Here is a 14,886-nt window from a genome sequence, read left to right as displayed (position 1 = left end):
AAAAACATTTCTTACCCTTAATTCTCTAGACAAAACCATTTGTAGATAAATCATAAGTCTAGATTATCTAACAAGAAATAAAATCTTAGATCTTTGTCTTTTTTCATGGATCACTTTGGGGAGCTTTGGGACCTAAGTTTCCCTGGACCCTGTGAAATCAGAACTTGTCAGCTCAGATCTGAATTTCCAAGTCAATGGGTTGTCCTCCACTTAGCCTGAAAACCTAGCAAACAAATACAAATGCTCTCATCAAATTTATAAAGCGTGACCCCGGGGGTTCTCAAAATATGGTGGAGATGGGGGCCAAACTTGGGCTCGCGCATTAAACGCAACACCCAAACGGGGCCTAAGAGAAAATGGATGACTTCCCGTCGCGTCTACAACCCTCCCAGATTTTAAGTTACGCCAATTAATTGTTGTGAAAAGAAATACATTTCCCTCGCCTGAGATCATTACTGTCATGCGTGCTGGTTGTAATTTTGATGAGTGTGCTGATTTAGGATCTACGGGGGCATTTAGTGGAGGACTTCACGCCAATCTGGAAACCCAGATTTTCCCAGATTTTGCGGGGAAATCTGGGCTCGATCCTCCCAAATCCTAGATCTGCCTAGATTTCCCTGCGAAATCTGGGAAAATCTGGGTTTCCAGATCGGCGGGAAGTCCTCCTGTTCTCTAAATGCCGGCCGGACAAGCAGTCCACGGCCAATATCACAGTAAAAAAGAGAGCCAATTAAAGCAACTGGCTCACAGCCACATTGGCATCACTGGCTAGGGAAAATACCGAGCCCTGTCGTATCATAAGACTAACCTGCACTATCCAGATAATGATCCAGACTTGGTTGCGTAGCTTCAAGTCTAAGATAAAATATAAAGAAGAAGTAGGAGACGCAAATGAAGGTGGCTCAACCCCATCGCAGGCCAGGAAAAACATCAAGCCATGGCGTAGAAAACATATACCCAATTAAGACACAGGTTGCCGTTGTCCATGCGGTTTTTTGTTATAGTATAGATCAGCTGGCTAGTATGAGTCAATGGCCTGACCTTTGCGCACAGACATGTGTCTGTCTGGTATCATTTGTGGATTGCTCTTAGGCAAGCCCTCAAACATCGTAGACCATTTCCCCTCACCGCGCCCATTGGCACAGACATCGCCAAATTCTGCCGGTTTCATTACTTCTCGAAGAAAGGATAGAAGCTCAATACCCACATTTCCTACTATTACCCAGCGGCAGGCGGATTCAAGGCTTTTTAATTCACTTCAATCCTTTAGGCAGTATCCCGGGTGGGATGTCCGGTAGATAATCCGGGTTATCTGGTGAGGGACCAGGGATCACTCCAGATATCTCAAGCCTGAGTTTCCGAAACCTGCGGATATGGGCGGATATTTCTAGATCTGAAGCGGGGCTCTTCAGGATGCAGAGGCTCAGCGGAATAGACACGCGCAAAAGATGAGAGGAAACTGGCGAATGGCCTGAATATGAAAAGGGACTGGGGGAAAACCCCCTACAAGAGAGAGGACGCCTTAGATAAGGGCACCTCGAACAGAAACACAAGGACAAACAACCCTGGCCGGTGACCAGACCGCTAGGGGAGGTCACTAAGGTCCAAGCACGCGAGCGCGTGGAACTGGGCTAGACCGGGGAGTTCTGGGTGAGGCTGCTGTCAGGTGTTAGGCTGGGTCCGTGCACCTGAGGTGCTCCCCCTGAAGGTATCCTCGTCTTCTGCCTTGGCCCTTTTCTTCTCCGTTTTCCTCAGCACTAAGTTCAACTGCGAAATTAAGGCTTTTGGGCTCGTGACTCATACCTTCAACATGATACCTCCTTCACCAACCACAGCTGTAAAATATCCAGACCGATCAGGTAAGTGTTGAGGTGTCATAAACCCTTCATGTGTCGTCGAATATTACCTTTACTAAGTCACCCTCCTTCTTGTTTCAGATCTCAGGTTGAGGCAAGGACGCGCGCAAGAGTCCCAGGGCAATTGCTTATCAGGCTCAGCTCAACAGTATTCCTTGTTTCAAAGCCAAGACCATGTCGACCTTTCAATTCGCATCATGAGTCCCACCTCTTTTTCCGCCAGGGGGAACATCCGAAAGAACGAAAGTGAAAGAGATGGAAGCTCATACCGTGACAACGTCAAGGTAGTCCACCGGGCAGACCTACCAAGGAACCTTGCATTCTTCGGAGCTTCGTTGACGGGTTACGAAACAGTGGAAAGTTTGGACTCCAGCCTTTCTGAAAGCTCGTATTCTTCCATATCAAATTCGGCTCCGGAGTCGAGTGAATCAGACGACGAGTCCAATTCCATACGTTTGGATGACAGCTTCGATTCATTTGACTCAAGCTGGTCTCAGACGAATGTAGACGGTACTGGCGCGTATAAGGGCTCTCATTTTCTAAGCAAGTCCCAGCGACAGGCCAAGGACGAATTTCGCCATGGGATAGTCTCCGAAAGGCATGCAAGAAATGCTGGCCAATGGGACCGTAAAATCCAACTTGAACTTACCCGCCAAGAGCGCCGCCGCATTCGACAACTTGTCTTTTTTGCGGTTTCTTTCATGATTAGCACCCTGTTCCTTTTCGGTATTGTTGTGATCAACATAGATCATCTATCACCCGAATCCGATGTGGCGACTGAGTCCACTCTTTTGTCAACTCCTATCATCGAAACACCTGAGCGCGACGCGCTGATTATCTATCGCATCATTGGCAACGATCTTCCACCAAGACATTCTCCGAAGCAAACGTTGACAAATCTTCAGTTTTTACTTGAGCATGAAGGTGATTTTGAGGAAATATCTCGTTACATCAGCGCTGGTTCCAACCTAGAATCCGATGGCGCCTTAGGGGTCTACAAACTGCGGGTCAAAAAGTTCTTTGTACTCAATCGGATCGCCAATCAGACGCAACTTTCCCTGGTCGAAAACATGCTCAAGTTGCACGGCGTCGAGGAGGGGCAGATTTTGGTTAACCCATTCATTGCGGACGCGTACCGATCCCAACCATTTAATCTGTTGCCCGACATTGGCTGGGATAGTGGACTCCATTCGACGTGGGGCGTCGATAAAGAAGCCGCGCAATCAGCTGCCATTCCAGCCATCGTAAAACAAATCTCACCGGAAAAATCAACCAGCTCAAGCAGAGGAACGAATTCGGATAAATGGAGAGCTCTGGACTTTACTTATCATTCCAAAAACCTCTATGCAATGAACAATGTGAGTGAAGTATTATGCGCATCTGATTTACTCCTTTCACAAGTTGACTTCAAAGATCTTTTTGAACTGAACATGCAAAATGTAGAATGGCGGGAGAAATTTCGCACTTGAACATGGAAGATCAATTCCTGAAGCACGATGGATTCTTCCGTTGGATGGAAACTGTTTCTTTACCCGAGCCTCTTTATATTCACTCGCCACCTCTCTGCGCGACTCAGACTTACAACCCGATCCTCCCTCTCATGTTGTTATTCCTATGTCACGATTGCTTGATAACAAACAAGCAGCAGATCAGAACAAGCCAATCACACCAAGCACATTCGACCAGGAAAGGGGCTTCAGACCACAGACCAGGGATGAACCACAGGTTGGCTTCCGTTTCACCTCCAAGGAAACATATTCTCCTGATATGCGTTATGGACGCAGGTCCAAGTTGGAACTTTTGTGGAGGTTAGGTGCCATTGATCGAGGCCGCAACCTCGACAAAAAAACTGGCGACTGGGAAGTTATGGAAAAAAATATCTTAACCTCCAGATCATATGGCACAATCAAGCGAACCTTCCAAAGGTCATCTGCCACTAGTAATCCTAGAGCAAGGAACCATGCCAATCAAGGTAGACCCGATTTTCTTCGCGCTGGATGGGTTTTGAGGCTATTCTCTGGCGATCAAAGTCAAGAGGAGCACTCCGAAAAAGCTAGAAGTCGTCGTTCCGTGAGCAGGATGAAGGGAATTATTTCGTTCTTGGAGGGCATCGATGAATCGATTGCTAGAAGTTCTTCGACCTGCGACCAAAGCCATTTGAACAAGAATTGCGGGTTTGCAACTTGGCGCTTGTGGAGCTTGAATGGCGAGGAGCTGGAGAAAATGAAACTACAGCACATCAATAAAGACCCGAGCGTTACACCCTTGGTCCACAAACTTGTCCAACTTTCCGAAAGCTTTGCCGCTCATGCTTCATCTATCCTTGCTAAAGGTGAAAAAGAGGTGGCTATAAGTTTGGACATACCCGCAATTCCCAACACTATCTTCATTTTAGCCTTGACCGCATATCTCACGGATGACGAAAAGTGCGCGGATATGGCAGCAAGTTTGGCAAATATGATGTTCTTACAGTCACCATTTTCACAGTCACCTGACGCGTTCCAAGTCAAGCTCAATACACAATTGCAATCACTTCGCCTTCAAACGGATTACGACGGCTTCGGGTACGCTTTTCCGATACCCAGACATGAGAATGCTTTACCAAATTGGATGAAAGACACCGCGCTGGATTATATGCCATTCAATCCATACACATTTGACCCCACACTACTCCTCGATGGGATCCGCTTATTGCAAAGTGAATGGAGAACGATGAGCGACAAACCGCAAAGTGAATGGCTTCGACAATCTTTACGAGAAAATTTACCCAAGCAAAAGCTGCAAGAACTCTTTACATTACAAATCAGCTATCTCTTATTGAACGATTCAATGGCGCAAGACTCCTTCACTCGAAATACAAACGAAGTTGAAGGCATAAACTACGCTTTGAAGTTGAGTGCGTTGGCCAGTTTCACGAACGATGTCAGATTATTAAATAGGATTTGGAGTCGAACCCCAGTTGAAATGCCTTTGCTCTTGAAGACCAAGATGGTTGATTCGGATCCCTCGAAAACTGACTTGGTTTTGGACCAACAAGTTTCTACAGATTTCGCTACTCTTTACCAGCGCTTTCGTACCGGTTTCCACAACATCAAGATGCAACCATCTTCAAAGTCAAACCCTCAGAAAATTTCCAGCTAAATTCTGACCTAAGTACTTTGGCCCACACAATTTGTGTTCGAATTTTTTTGATCATCTCTATGAAATTACGCCCACTATTTAAGCTTGTTGTAAATCCCCTTATAATTATATTTATATTTATATCTTACAAATGTTGATGTCTGTTTACAATGCAAGCCTGCTCAGTATCTATACAATTGATGCATTGTTTTTCTTTACATATCAGTTTTCCTTGAAGAAGTAGAAGCTCTGTCTAAATTTTGTCAATGACTACTTCAGCAACCCAAACTTTACTACTTTGTAACCTAGGCATTCATCTTGGCCAAATTTATCACCTGGGATCAGGATCAAGAATGATGGGAGATCTCAAACAAAAGATATGGTTCAGACAAGGTCCATGCTGCTTCATCATCTGAGTTTGTGCAGAACTCAGACTCTGTAGTTGTGACATCTTGCAGGATGTGTCATCAAACACCCGCGCGCACTACCAATGGTGAAACCAGTATACAGTGCATCATAATTGGCAAAAAATACATGTATTTATGGCAATTGCAGCGCATTGCTGTGCTGATGCGCTACCGCTGCAGTGTATTGGGTTCGCCGATCTTCATTTCTCAGCGCATGGTGCCATCTTGGCCGACCGCTACAAATACACAGTAGCGTAGCGGCCGGCCAATGTGCTACCGCTGCAATGTAATGGCGCATTTTCAAGATGCGCTACTGGCCGTTGCAAATACATTTAGCGCAGCGGTTTCAGCGTTGGCACTAAATACATGAGAAACAAACGGACAAAGCAAAACAAAACACCATGACAAAAGGAAAAGAAACCTGTGGAGCAGAGCAAAACATTGCAACCTTGACTATCTGGGAGTCCTCCATCTTGATCTTGCAAACCATGAAACATCTTTAGGTCCAATGTGCAAATCATGAATCCCAAGGCAGAGGCAGAGCGGTGCAGAACTTTGAAACTTGTGGAACTGCCATGACTGAATCTTGCCACCATGAGTGCGTTATTTCGCACCACAGCGCGTGTATATTTGTGTGAAACATATATCACCATCTTGCCACGTGAGTGTGGTATTTTGCACCACAACACACATTGTGGTGGTCTATATAGGCAAGCAGCATAGAATGTCCACTCACCACAGCATGGACGGAAATGCAGTGGGGTGGCTGAGCAAATGCTCAGTCTACATATATAAACAGGTGTGCTTATGTGTTTTACATGTAGATTGAGGAAAACTTTAATTTACCACTTACAAAGGCATGTAGACAGTTGGAAAATCAGAGAGGAGCGGAGTCTGGGACAATGACATGTGGGAAAGCAGGTGGAGCTGAAGAACTAGTGCGGGAAAGTGTCAGATCTGCGGAATTGGGTGGGAACGGCAATGCACATGGAGGGTGGAGGCTCATGGTTTCTCTTCTCTTTGGATCCCTATCTTATCCTATCATCTTACAGATTACTCATTATTGTACTTACACTTACGGACGTACTACATTAATAGGAGAGTTTAACGTGACCTTATCTTTACTTAAAGCATTACTTGCGGATTCTGTGCTTGCAGAGTGTGGAGCTTTATTCAATTGTGGATTATTACGCTATAGGTCAGGCGCAGAGAGGAGCGCTGAAGGCTAGCGGAAAGTAGCAGTGCGGAGCCGAGTCACCAATAATCACACAGCCCAGACACATAAATTCTTGAAGAGGGCGGTTAGCGGACATTTCTACCGACATACCAGCCTTTATTCTCACAATGTGCGTGTGTGTATAGCGCTTGGCAGATGACGAGTGTGCGTGTGTGAACGGAGTTAGCGGATGGCGTGCATGGGAGGCGGGCGGACACTATGAAAAAAAACTCGAGAAAGTGCTGTCAGTTGACATGCGCATTCCAGGTTGAAAGTTCAAGTACATCCATGGTCATTCCGAGTTTAATCACAGGTTAGCTCAGCGTCAAAAGAAGATCTGTAGCTCAGCTTTGGACTTAGCACAGTATTTGCATGTGCTAAGTGTGTCCTGAGCCATACACCTCAACACCTGCACAGTACTGGTGCTGACTGGTCATCCATACAAATCCATACTGGCTTGTCAACAAGCCCCTGGGAAGAATGCCCCCCATGTTGGCAAGAATACGTGCCTGTGTTGACTAGGAGGAATCCCCTCTGGACGACAAGGGCATAACTTCACGCGCGTAAATCCCTCCCGGTCAACAACACAACAAACACAACTGTGTTGACCAAGAGGAAGTCCTCCACATCATCAACACAATACAACCTGTTGACTAGGAGGAAGCCCTCCTGATCATCAACACACGTGTTGAGTGGCAGGAAGCCCTCCCGGTCGACAACACAACAAACACAACCGTGTCGAACGGGAGGAAGCCCTCCCGGTCATCAACACAATAAAACCTGTTGACCGGGAGGTATCAAGCAGTCGACCGGGAGGGACTCCTTCCTGTCAACAGGTTGTATTGTGTTGATGAACGGGAGGGCTTCCTCCCGGTCAACTGCTCGATATGGCTGTCGACCGGGAGGGACTCCTCCCGGTCGGCTGGTTTATATTGTGGCCGACCGGGAGGGACTCCTCCCGGTCAAAACACCACAGATGTTTGTTCAGCACTTGCGTGCAAGTGCCTTCACCCCTCTCTTTAGGAACCCTTTAAGATCTCTTGCAGAACTTGACACCAATTTATGCTTAATTTTGGATTGAATATATGCTCAAGTGTGTCTGAATTGATGCAGAATCTTGTATGAATTCATGTTGGACATGGTTTCATACCAATCTGATATCCACCCCAACTGGACTATTTGAGTAATTGTATCTTTTACAGAACCTGTGTTCAACTGCATTGCAAAGCAATCTCCATTTCTTGCCAGAAACCAGATTTTTCTTGATGTCATAATATATTTTCATTGATAATGTGCTTATTATGCCATCCACACCGCTCAAAATGTGTTTTCATTTATGAAAAACAAAACTTTTGGCTTGGTAGATATACCTTTGTGATGAAAGTGCATAAATTCAATGAATCTTCTTTCTGTTTTTATCACTCAAGATATTTATAGACTTGTGGAAAAAAATTAACATAGTGGATACTTATATCTTTTGTATTGATTGATGCTATAAGCATCACATACTTTGAGAGAAAAGGTGATTTCCTTCTGAACTGAGCTAGCTTCACTCACTGGCTATCCCCTTGATGTTTTATTTTTGCATCAAATGATGAAAAATTTCTAACTGATCAATCACCATAACCACCTTGTGATCTTGCAGGTGGCAGATAGGCATCTGGGCTGCAAGAATTCTCACATAATTTTTTTTGGCAAACTTTATGATTTTTTTTCGCAAGAGAGTTGGAAGTCCGGGTTAATTTCAGGGGAGCCCCAGATTATCCAGTGTTTCTTAATCACTTCAGAAAATCCCAAAAAAAGAATGTGTGTACATATAGGTGAAAATATATATAACTCCTTTAAATATTTCATCTAATATTCCAGTGTTGCGTGGGCACTCAGCTCAGCATTGCTTGGCTGTGTGGTAATATAGGTGTCACACAAATGTACAGGCGTACAGTTGTGTGACAAATCCTTCCAGCTAGCCCCTCAGAAAATTCACACCAAATTCAAACCAGATTAAAATCATGATTTAAGAAAAACTGGCATATTTTTGGCAAGGATAAGATACCTTCTCCATATTATACCTTGGCCCAAGGGGACCAAGTTCAAGCAGCATTGATAATTACTCTGTCACCTCACACACCAACTTTTGAATTCTGTGTGCGCTGAAAATTCAAAAAAGAATGTTCCAGAGCAACCTGTAGGGTATGGGTTTACACAGAGGTTAAAAATCATCATGGTCAAAAAATTCTTATCTTTGGTCAAAATTATAGATTGAGTACAACTGATCATAAAGTTGGGCTGGGTTTCAACATAGTTTCAGTTGCGCGCGGCATTCCACTGTACAAGGTTTTGGGCCGGTCCCAAATGTTGGGGCCCAAAACCTGGAAAAAATACAGTTTTTTCACATATTTTTGGGCGGCTGGGACATGGTATGGTTTCCCTGCTATGGTTTTAGACCCACCAGGCACTCCTGAAAGCACTGCATGACAGCTTCTGCCTTCATGTGTGGGTTTAGTGCCCAACCAGGAGGCATAAGTATGGGTTTAGGACCCCATACATATGTACTTATGCCCGTATTTGGAGGTGGGTCCCAAAATATGGGCTGTGAACAAAAAAAATAAAAATTGGCTGGACCAAATTGGTTGCCACTTTAGATTTGGGATCTACACAATCTGTAGCCCTGACCCAGTCGGGGTTTTCCCCCGCGTGGCCCAACAAGTTTTGCGGGCAGCTCTGTACAGTAGAATGCTGCGCGCAACTGTATGGTGTACATTGTACGGTTACATTACACAAAACATCTGGCATGATTCCAGGTAAAATCAGTATAGATTGTGCATTACATGACCTGGTCTTTGAGCCAAGATCAGACCAACTTCAAACCGACTTCAAACCAGTAACTAACAAGGATCGGACCAAAACTTGGCATGAATTGTGCAAAGGCACTCGTACACAGGTGCTGAGCAAACATCCGTGGTGAAAGTCACATATATCAGTCGATTGGGATTCCCTCCCGGTTGACCCCAATATAAACCAGCCAACCGGGAAGAGTCCCTCCCGGTTGACAGCCATATTGAGCAGTTGACCAGGAGGAGTCCCTCCTGGTTGACCACAATATAAACCTGTTGACCGGGAGGAGTCCCTCCCAGTCAACCCCAATATAAACCAGCTGACCGGGAGGAGTCCCTCCCGGTCGACAGCCATATTGAGCAGTTGACCGGGAGGGCTTCCTCCCGGTCGACACAGTTGTGTTTGTTGTGTTGTCAACCAGGAGGGCTTCCTGCCACTTGACACATGTGTTGATGATCGGGAGGGCTTCCTCCCAGTCTACAGGTTGTATTGTGTTGATGATGAGAGGACTTCCTCCCGGTCGACACGGTTGTGTTTGTTGTGTTGTCAACTGGGAGGAATTTACACGCGTTGTGGAACTACTCAAAGGGGAGAATAGAGCTTGGAAGGTAAATGGATAGCAACACTAGTACTAATGTAAGCTATGCAAGGGTGCTGATGAGGCTGCCTTCCTGACTAATGCTGAGGGGATGAGAGTAACACTAAGAAAAAAGAAGAAAAGGTGTGGCTGATTTCTGCTTGATCTTAGGAGCTAGTACTATGAGCTTTAACTACTGACTACTGAGGGTAAGAGAGATGGAGGATTGATGAGAGTGGGGAACTTATAATTTCTGTATCCAAAATTATCTATAAATTCTGTATATATTTCTCTGCATGAGGTACAAGTGAGGGGGGGGAAGACAATTCTTATAGTAAGGAGGGATGAGCACAGACAATGAAGAGTTCTGGCTATGAGAATGAAGGTTGTACAAATGAGGAAGAGTGATGTGAACATAGTAACAGTATGTAATGATGAGCAATGCTGAAAAGGGAATGCTGGTTATGGGAATAAAAGAATGTACTAATGGGGAAAAGTGATGAGAACATAGTAACTACTTGTAATGATGAGCACTACTGAAAGAGGTAAGCACAGATCTAATGATGTAATGTGTACAATAGCCATAGTACATAATGAGGAATGTATGTAAAGGGTTTAGTATGTGAAAGTAATTATGTAAAAGGGATGTACTGTAATGATTCCAGTAAGTTACTAATGAATTGAGTATTGTAACTAATGAAGACTGTAGATTATCTGTAAGTCTTATATCCTCTATAACTATTGAACCATTGAAGATAAGGGTATACTATGTATGAGGGACTATATGTGAAATTTGATGTAGAATCTGAATATGCAATAATAATGAGGTATTTGTGAAGGGTTATGGGGAAATGTTCAATGTAATGATGAATATATGTAAAAGAAAGCAATAAAATACTACTTATGGTTTGGAATGGAGCACCACAGCGTGAAGGTATGCCCGTGTCAACTAGGAGGAATCATTCTTGCCAACATAGGGGGCATTCTTCCCAGGGGCTCGTCAACAAGCCAGCATGGATGACCTTGATGCGCAGGAGGGACAAGGATGTGTAGAGCAATCAGCTTAGCATTTGCCACATTAAGTATATGCACCTCAGACTGTTTGTACCTCAGTCTAGTGTGTTTTGCACTGTAGACTAAAGCTGAGGAACTTCCAAACATTCCAGGGTGTACCAACTGGGATTAATTTGTATGAGCCTGGTATGAACTAGGTTTGAACTTGAGTATGCTGCATGTCGACTTACAGCACTTTCTTGAGTTTTTTTCATAGTGGGAGGATATCTTTTATTTCTCTTCCTTTTCTCTATAAAAACACAGTGGGGGAGGGAGGATTCTGGATCATACTCCCCACAGACTCTCTTTTTACGGTTTTACTTTATTTGTGGATGGTTGTGCTTCTTTTACTTTGCCTACATTGCGGACTTGCTTTATGTGTTACAATTGTGCTTGCTTTACGGCTTTGCGGAGTTTTGTGGTGGAGGTATCTTATTTATGCGGCGGAGCTTCATTTTTACGGTTTACGTCTGCGGAGCTTTATTATTTTACGTGCTTTACTCTATTTATCCCACTCAGAGCCCTACAACGCGGTGGATCTGTGCACTGCAAGAAAAACTCTAGAAACTGCTTGCAGTTGAGATGCAGCAAGCTTGAATCAATCCTCAGCTCAAGCTGGAGTCAAGCACCCAAATTCCATGCTGGTGCACCTTGAGTGTGTACCTTGTTCAGCATCTCAATGCTGAACATGCAGTAGGCTGAGGCAAATGTTCAGCCTTGCAAATGAGCATACCCCTGAGCAACCTTTTATTTTCTATTAGTAAACACTCCGTCTGCCTTTGAATCCAGCCAGAACAGCATAAGAGGGGTATGTACACATGAAAGGGATATCTACATATGAAAGGAATATGTACGCATGAAAGGGGAATGTGATAAGGTGTATTAACACATAAAAGACACAAATGATTAAAGGGGTATGTGCGGTAAGGGGTATTTGCACATGAGAGGGGTATGTGCAGTAAGGGGTCTTTGCACATGAAAGGGATATGTAAACATCACCTGAATGATGAAAGGGGTATTTAAAGTGATGTAAAAAACTCAAAGGGGATATGTAAACATCAAAGGGTCATGAATACATGATGAAAAGGGTATGTACACATTGTGAAAGGGATACATGCACATGAAAGGGATACACACACATGAAAAGGGTATGTGCACATAAAGCGGTATGTACACATTATGAAAGGGGTGAATGCATAAAAAAGGGACATGTGCACATGAAAGGGGTATGTGCACATGAAAGGGGAATTTGCACAGGTATCAACTCAGTATTTTGGAGCCTGCATGTACTCAGTTTTTTGTACCTCAGACCCACTCTTGCATAAATTGTACAATGTGCATGGAATCAACCAGTGCTTGATTCTTGCATGAGGCACAGCTTGCATTGAGCTCTTGCATCTCAACTGCAAGCAGTTTCTAGAGTTTTTCTTGCAGTGGTGGAGTGGAGTTTCTCCAGATCACCTGACTTTACCTGGGAATCATCTTGGAGCGGCGGAGTCCTGCCAATTCTACGCAGTGACCACTTTTGTTCATCACAGTGGACTTAGCAGATTGGTCAGAGTAGGACTGCGGCGGGACTTCCGGGTGGACTGAGTAGTGCGGATCTGCACCAGGTGGACTGGGGCAGCAGAAACTGACGGCACCAAGCAGATGATGTTGGGGTGCATGTGCCAGGTAGAGACCAGGATTAGAGGCTAGTCAATGGTTGCGGGAGAACAGGCGTTGGAGAGGTACTAGGTTGGGAGGCAATGCATGTGGAGTTATGGCGAGTGCGGGAAGGGAAGGATGCGGGAAAATGTTGCTGGGAGCAGGGTTATGCGGGCAGAGGGAGAGGAGGAAAAGGAATTTGGGGTGGCTTTTCTCTCACTCATCATTTTTTCTATTATTTCTATGTACTACCACCGGGGGGGAAAGTGTGGAACTCCCTGGAGAGTGCCAGACCGTATGTTCCTTTGGGAAGATTGTCTGATGTCAAATGTGTGAGCATGTGGCATTCAGGATTCAAATATGTTGACCTTATGTTCAACTCAGGCTTATCTTTGATCCACTCCATGGCAAACATGTTGGTAATTGAGTTGAGGGTACCCCCACTTGACACCTGGTACACCCTGGTATTCTACACTTAGTGGTGTGTTTCAGGAATCAAGTTGAGACTCCCTCCACTCAATGAGTGGGGTGTAAAGTCATTGAGTGAATATTCCCTCCACTTGATGACTGTTGGACAACCATTGATTCAAGGTTGTGTCCACTCAATGACCATATCTAAATTAACAGCCACCAAGTGGAGACATACTCCACTCAATGACTGGTTTTTAATGTCATTGAGTGGAGGGATTCTCCACTTGATGACTGTTGTGTGTACTGGCTGTTGAGTGGAGGGGTTCCTTACTTGGTGACTGGTTTGACCAGCCATTGAGTGGAGACATCCTCCACTTGATCACAGCTCACTAGCTGGCTGGGAAAATCCTAGATCAGTGACCAGTACTGCATGTTGGTCATTGAGCCGGGCCTCTCCCCACTTTAAGGACCATATTTACTTTACATAGCACCAGGAAAGTCCCGGCTTGATGGACAGTAAATACTGTCCATCCTGCTGCACTTTTCCAAGCTGAGTGGCCAGTGTAGATTCCCTACCACGCTTGGAAAGGCTGACTAGGGCTAGGGCATCTTGCTGGATGGCAAGTATGTACTGTTCATTGGATTTGAGCTCGGAGAGGCTGCGGATCAATGACCAGGGCATGATGCCTGTCAAGCGTGGCCTCTCCAAACTTGATGGCCAGTTTGTGTCGGCCATCCAGTTGGAGAAGCCATAATCCGATGACCAGCACCTATTGGTCATCAATCTGGGCCTCTCTGAGCTTGGTGGGCGGTCTGTATTGTCCACCAAGCTCAGAAAGGCCGAGCTGAATGAACAGTATTTAGTGCACTGTTCATTGAGTTGGGGCTTTCTGAGCTCAATGACCAGCAAACAAGGGTCATCAAGCCCGTGTAAACAAGCAACTTGCCAATTTCCACCCTGATGTTTGGCCGAACATGATGGTGGACATAGCAACAACAAAAAAACACCCTCCCCGGGGACCCCCGGGGATACAGAGCTGATCCCTGTTGCCCTGCTGCCACCGCAGTTGACTTGTGCCCAGCTTGAAACTTCCGGAACACAAGTTTTTTTGGTGATTTGCAACACATATGAACACCATTTTTGCCACTCCAAAATGATGATAATTTTGATTGTTCTGGATACAGCAGGTCAAAAGAGCACCATTCATATCTTACACCTGGTGCTAATAATTACCATGTGATAAGAGCAATCAACCCCATTTTGTTGCACAATGGACATGAAAATGGTGGTAGGTGTGATGAAAGCATGCTACCTGGAGGAAAAAATTGCCCAAAACAGTCAGGGAAAAGGTGTCAAGATGATCAATCTACAAGAAAAATGGTGTGACCCATGCTGAGATTAGAGATGGCTCCGTCACACCCGGGTACCCGCGCGGGTGCGGGTACCCGCGGCCTGTTTTGACTGGATCCTGACATCCGTACCCGCATCCGCACTCGTTGGCGGGTACCCGCCGGCCTGGGCGGGTACCCGCGCGGATACCCGCGGATACCCGCTCCTTGAAACTCATATCGGCGACCGGAAGGGGCCCCTTTCGGTCGAAGAGGGATGACCTCGGCGACCAGAAGGAAGCCGTTCTGGTTGCAATAAGACCTCTGCGACCAGGAGGTTTCCTTCTGGTCGCCGAGGTCACTTTGACGACCAGGAGGTTTCCTTCTCTTCTGGTCGCCGAGGTAACTTCAGCGACCAGGAGGTTGTCTTCTGGT

The 14,886-nt window shown here is 45.4% G+C and overlaps 1 protein-coding gene across 1 annotated transcript; it reads left to right on the top strand.

Annotated features, from left to right (window-relative positions):
• Positions 1-2,053: 2,053 nt before the first annotated feature.
• On the top strand, positions 2,054-4,997 carry PtA15_3A780 (uncharacterized protein; the record flags this gene model as incomplete). Its single annotated transcript, XM_053167782.1, has 2 exons — positions 2,054-3,214; positions 3,300-4,997. The coding sequence occupies 2 exons, from the start codon at positions 2,054-2,056 to the stop codon at positions 4,995-4,997; spliced, it is 2,859 nt and encodes a 952-aa protein (XP_053018965.1).
• Positions 4,998-14,886: the final 9,889 nt, after the last annotated feature.

The sequence above is a fragment of the Puccinia triticina genome, chromosome 3A (genome assembly GCF_026914185.1).
Source record: "Puccinia triticina chromosome 3A, complete sequence".
Lineage (NCBI taxonomy): Eukaryota > Fungi > Basidiomycota > Pucciniomycetes > Pucciniales > Pucciniaceae > Puccinia > Puccinia triticina.
Note: the sequence above shows the minus strand (reverse complement) of the source record. Positions and strands in the feature narration are given on the sequence as shown.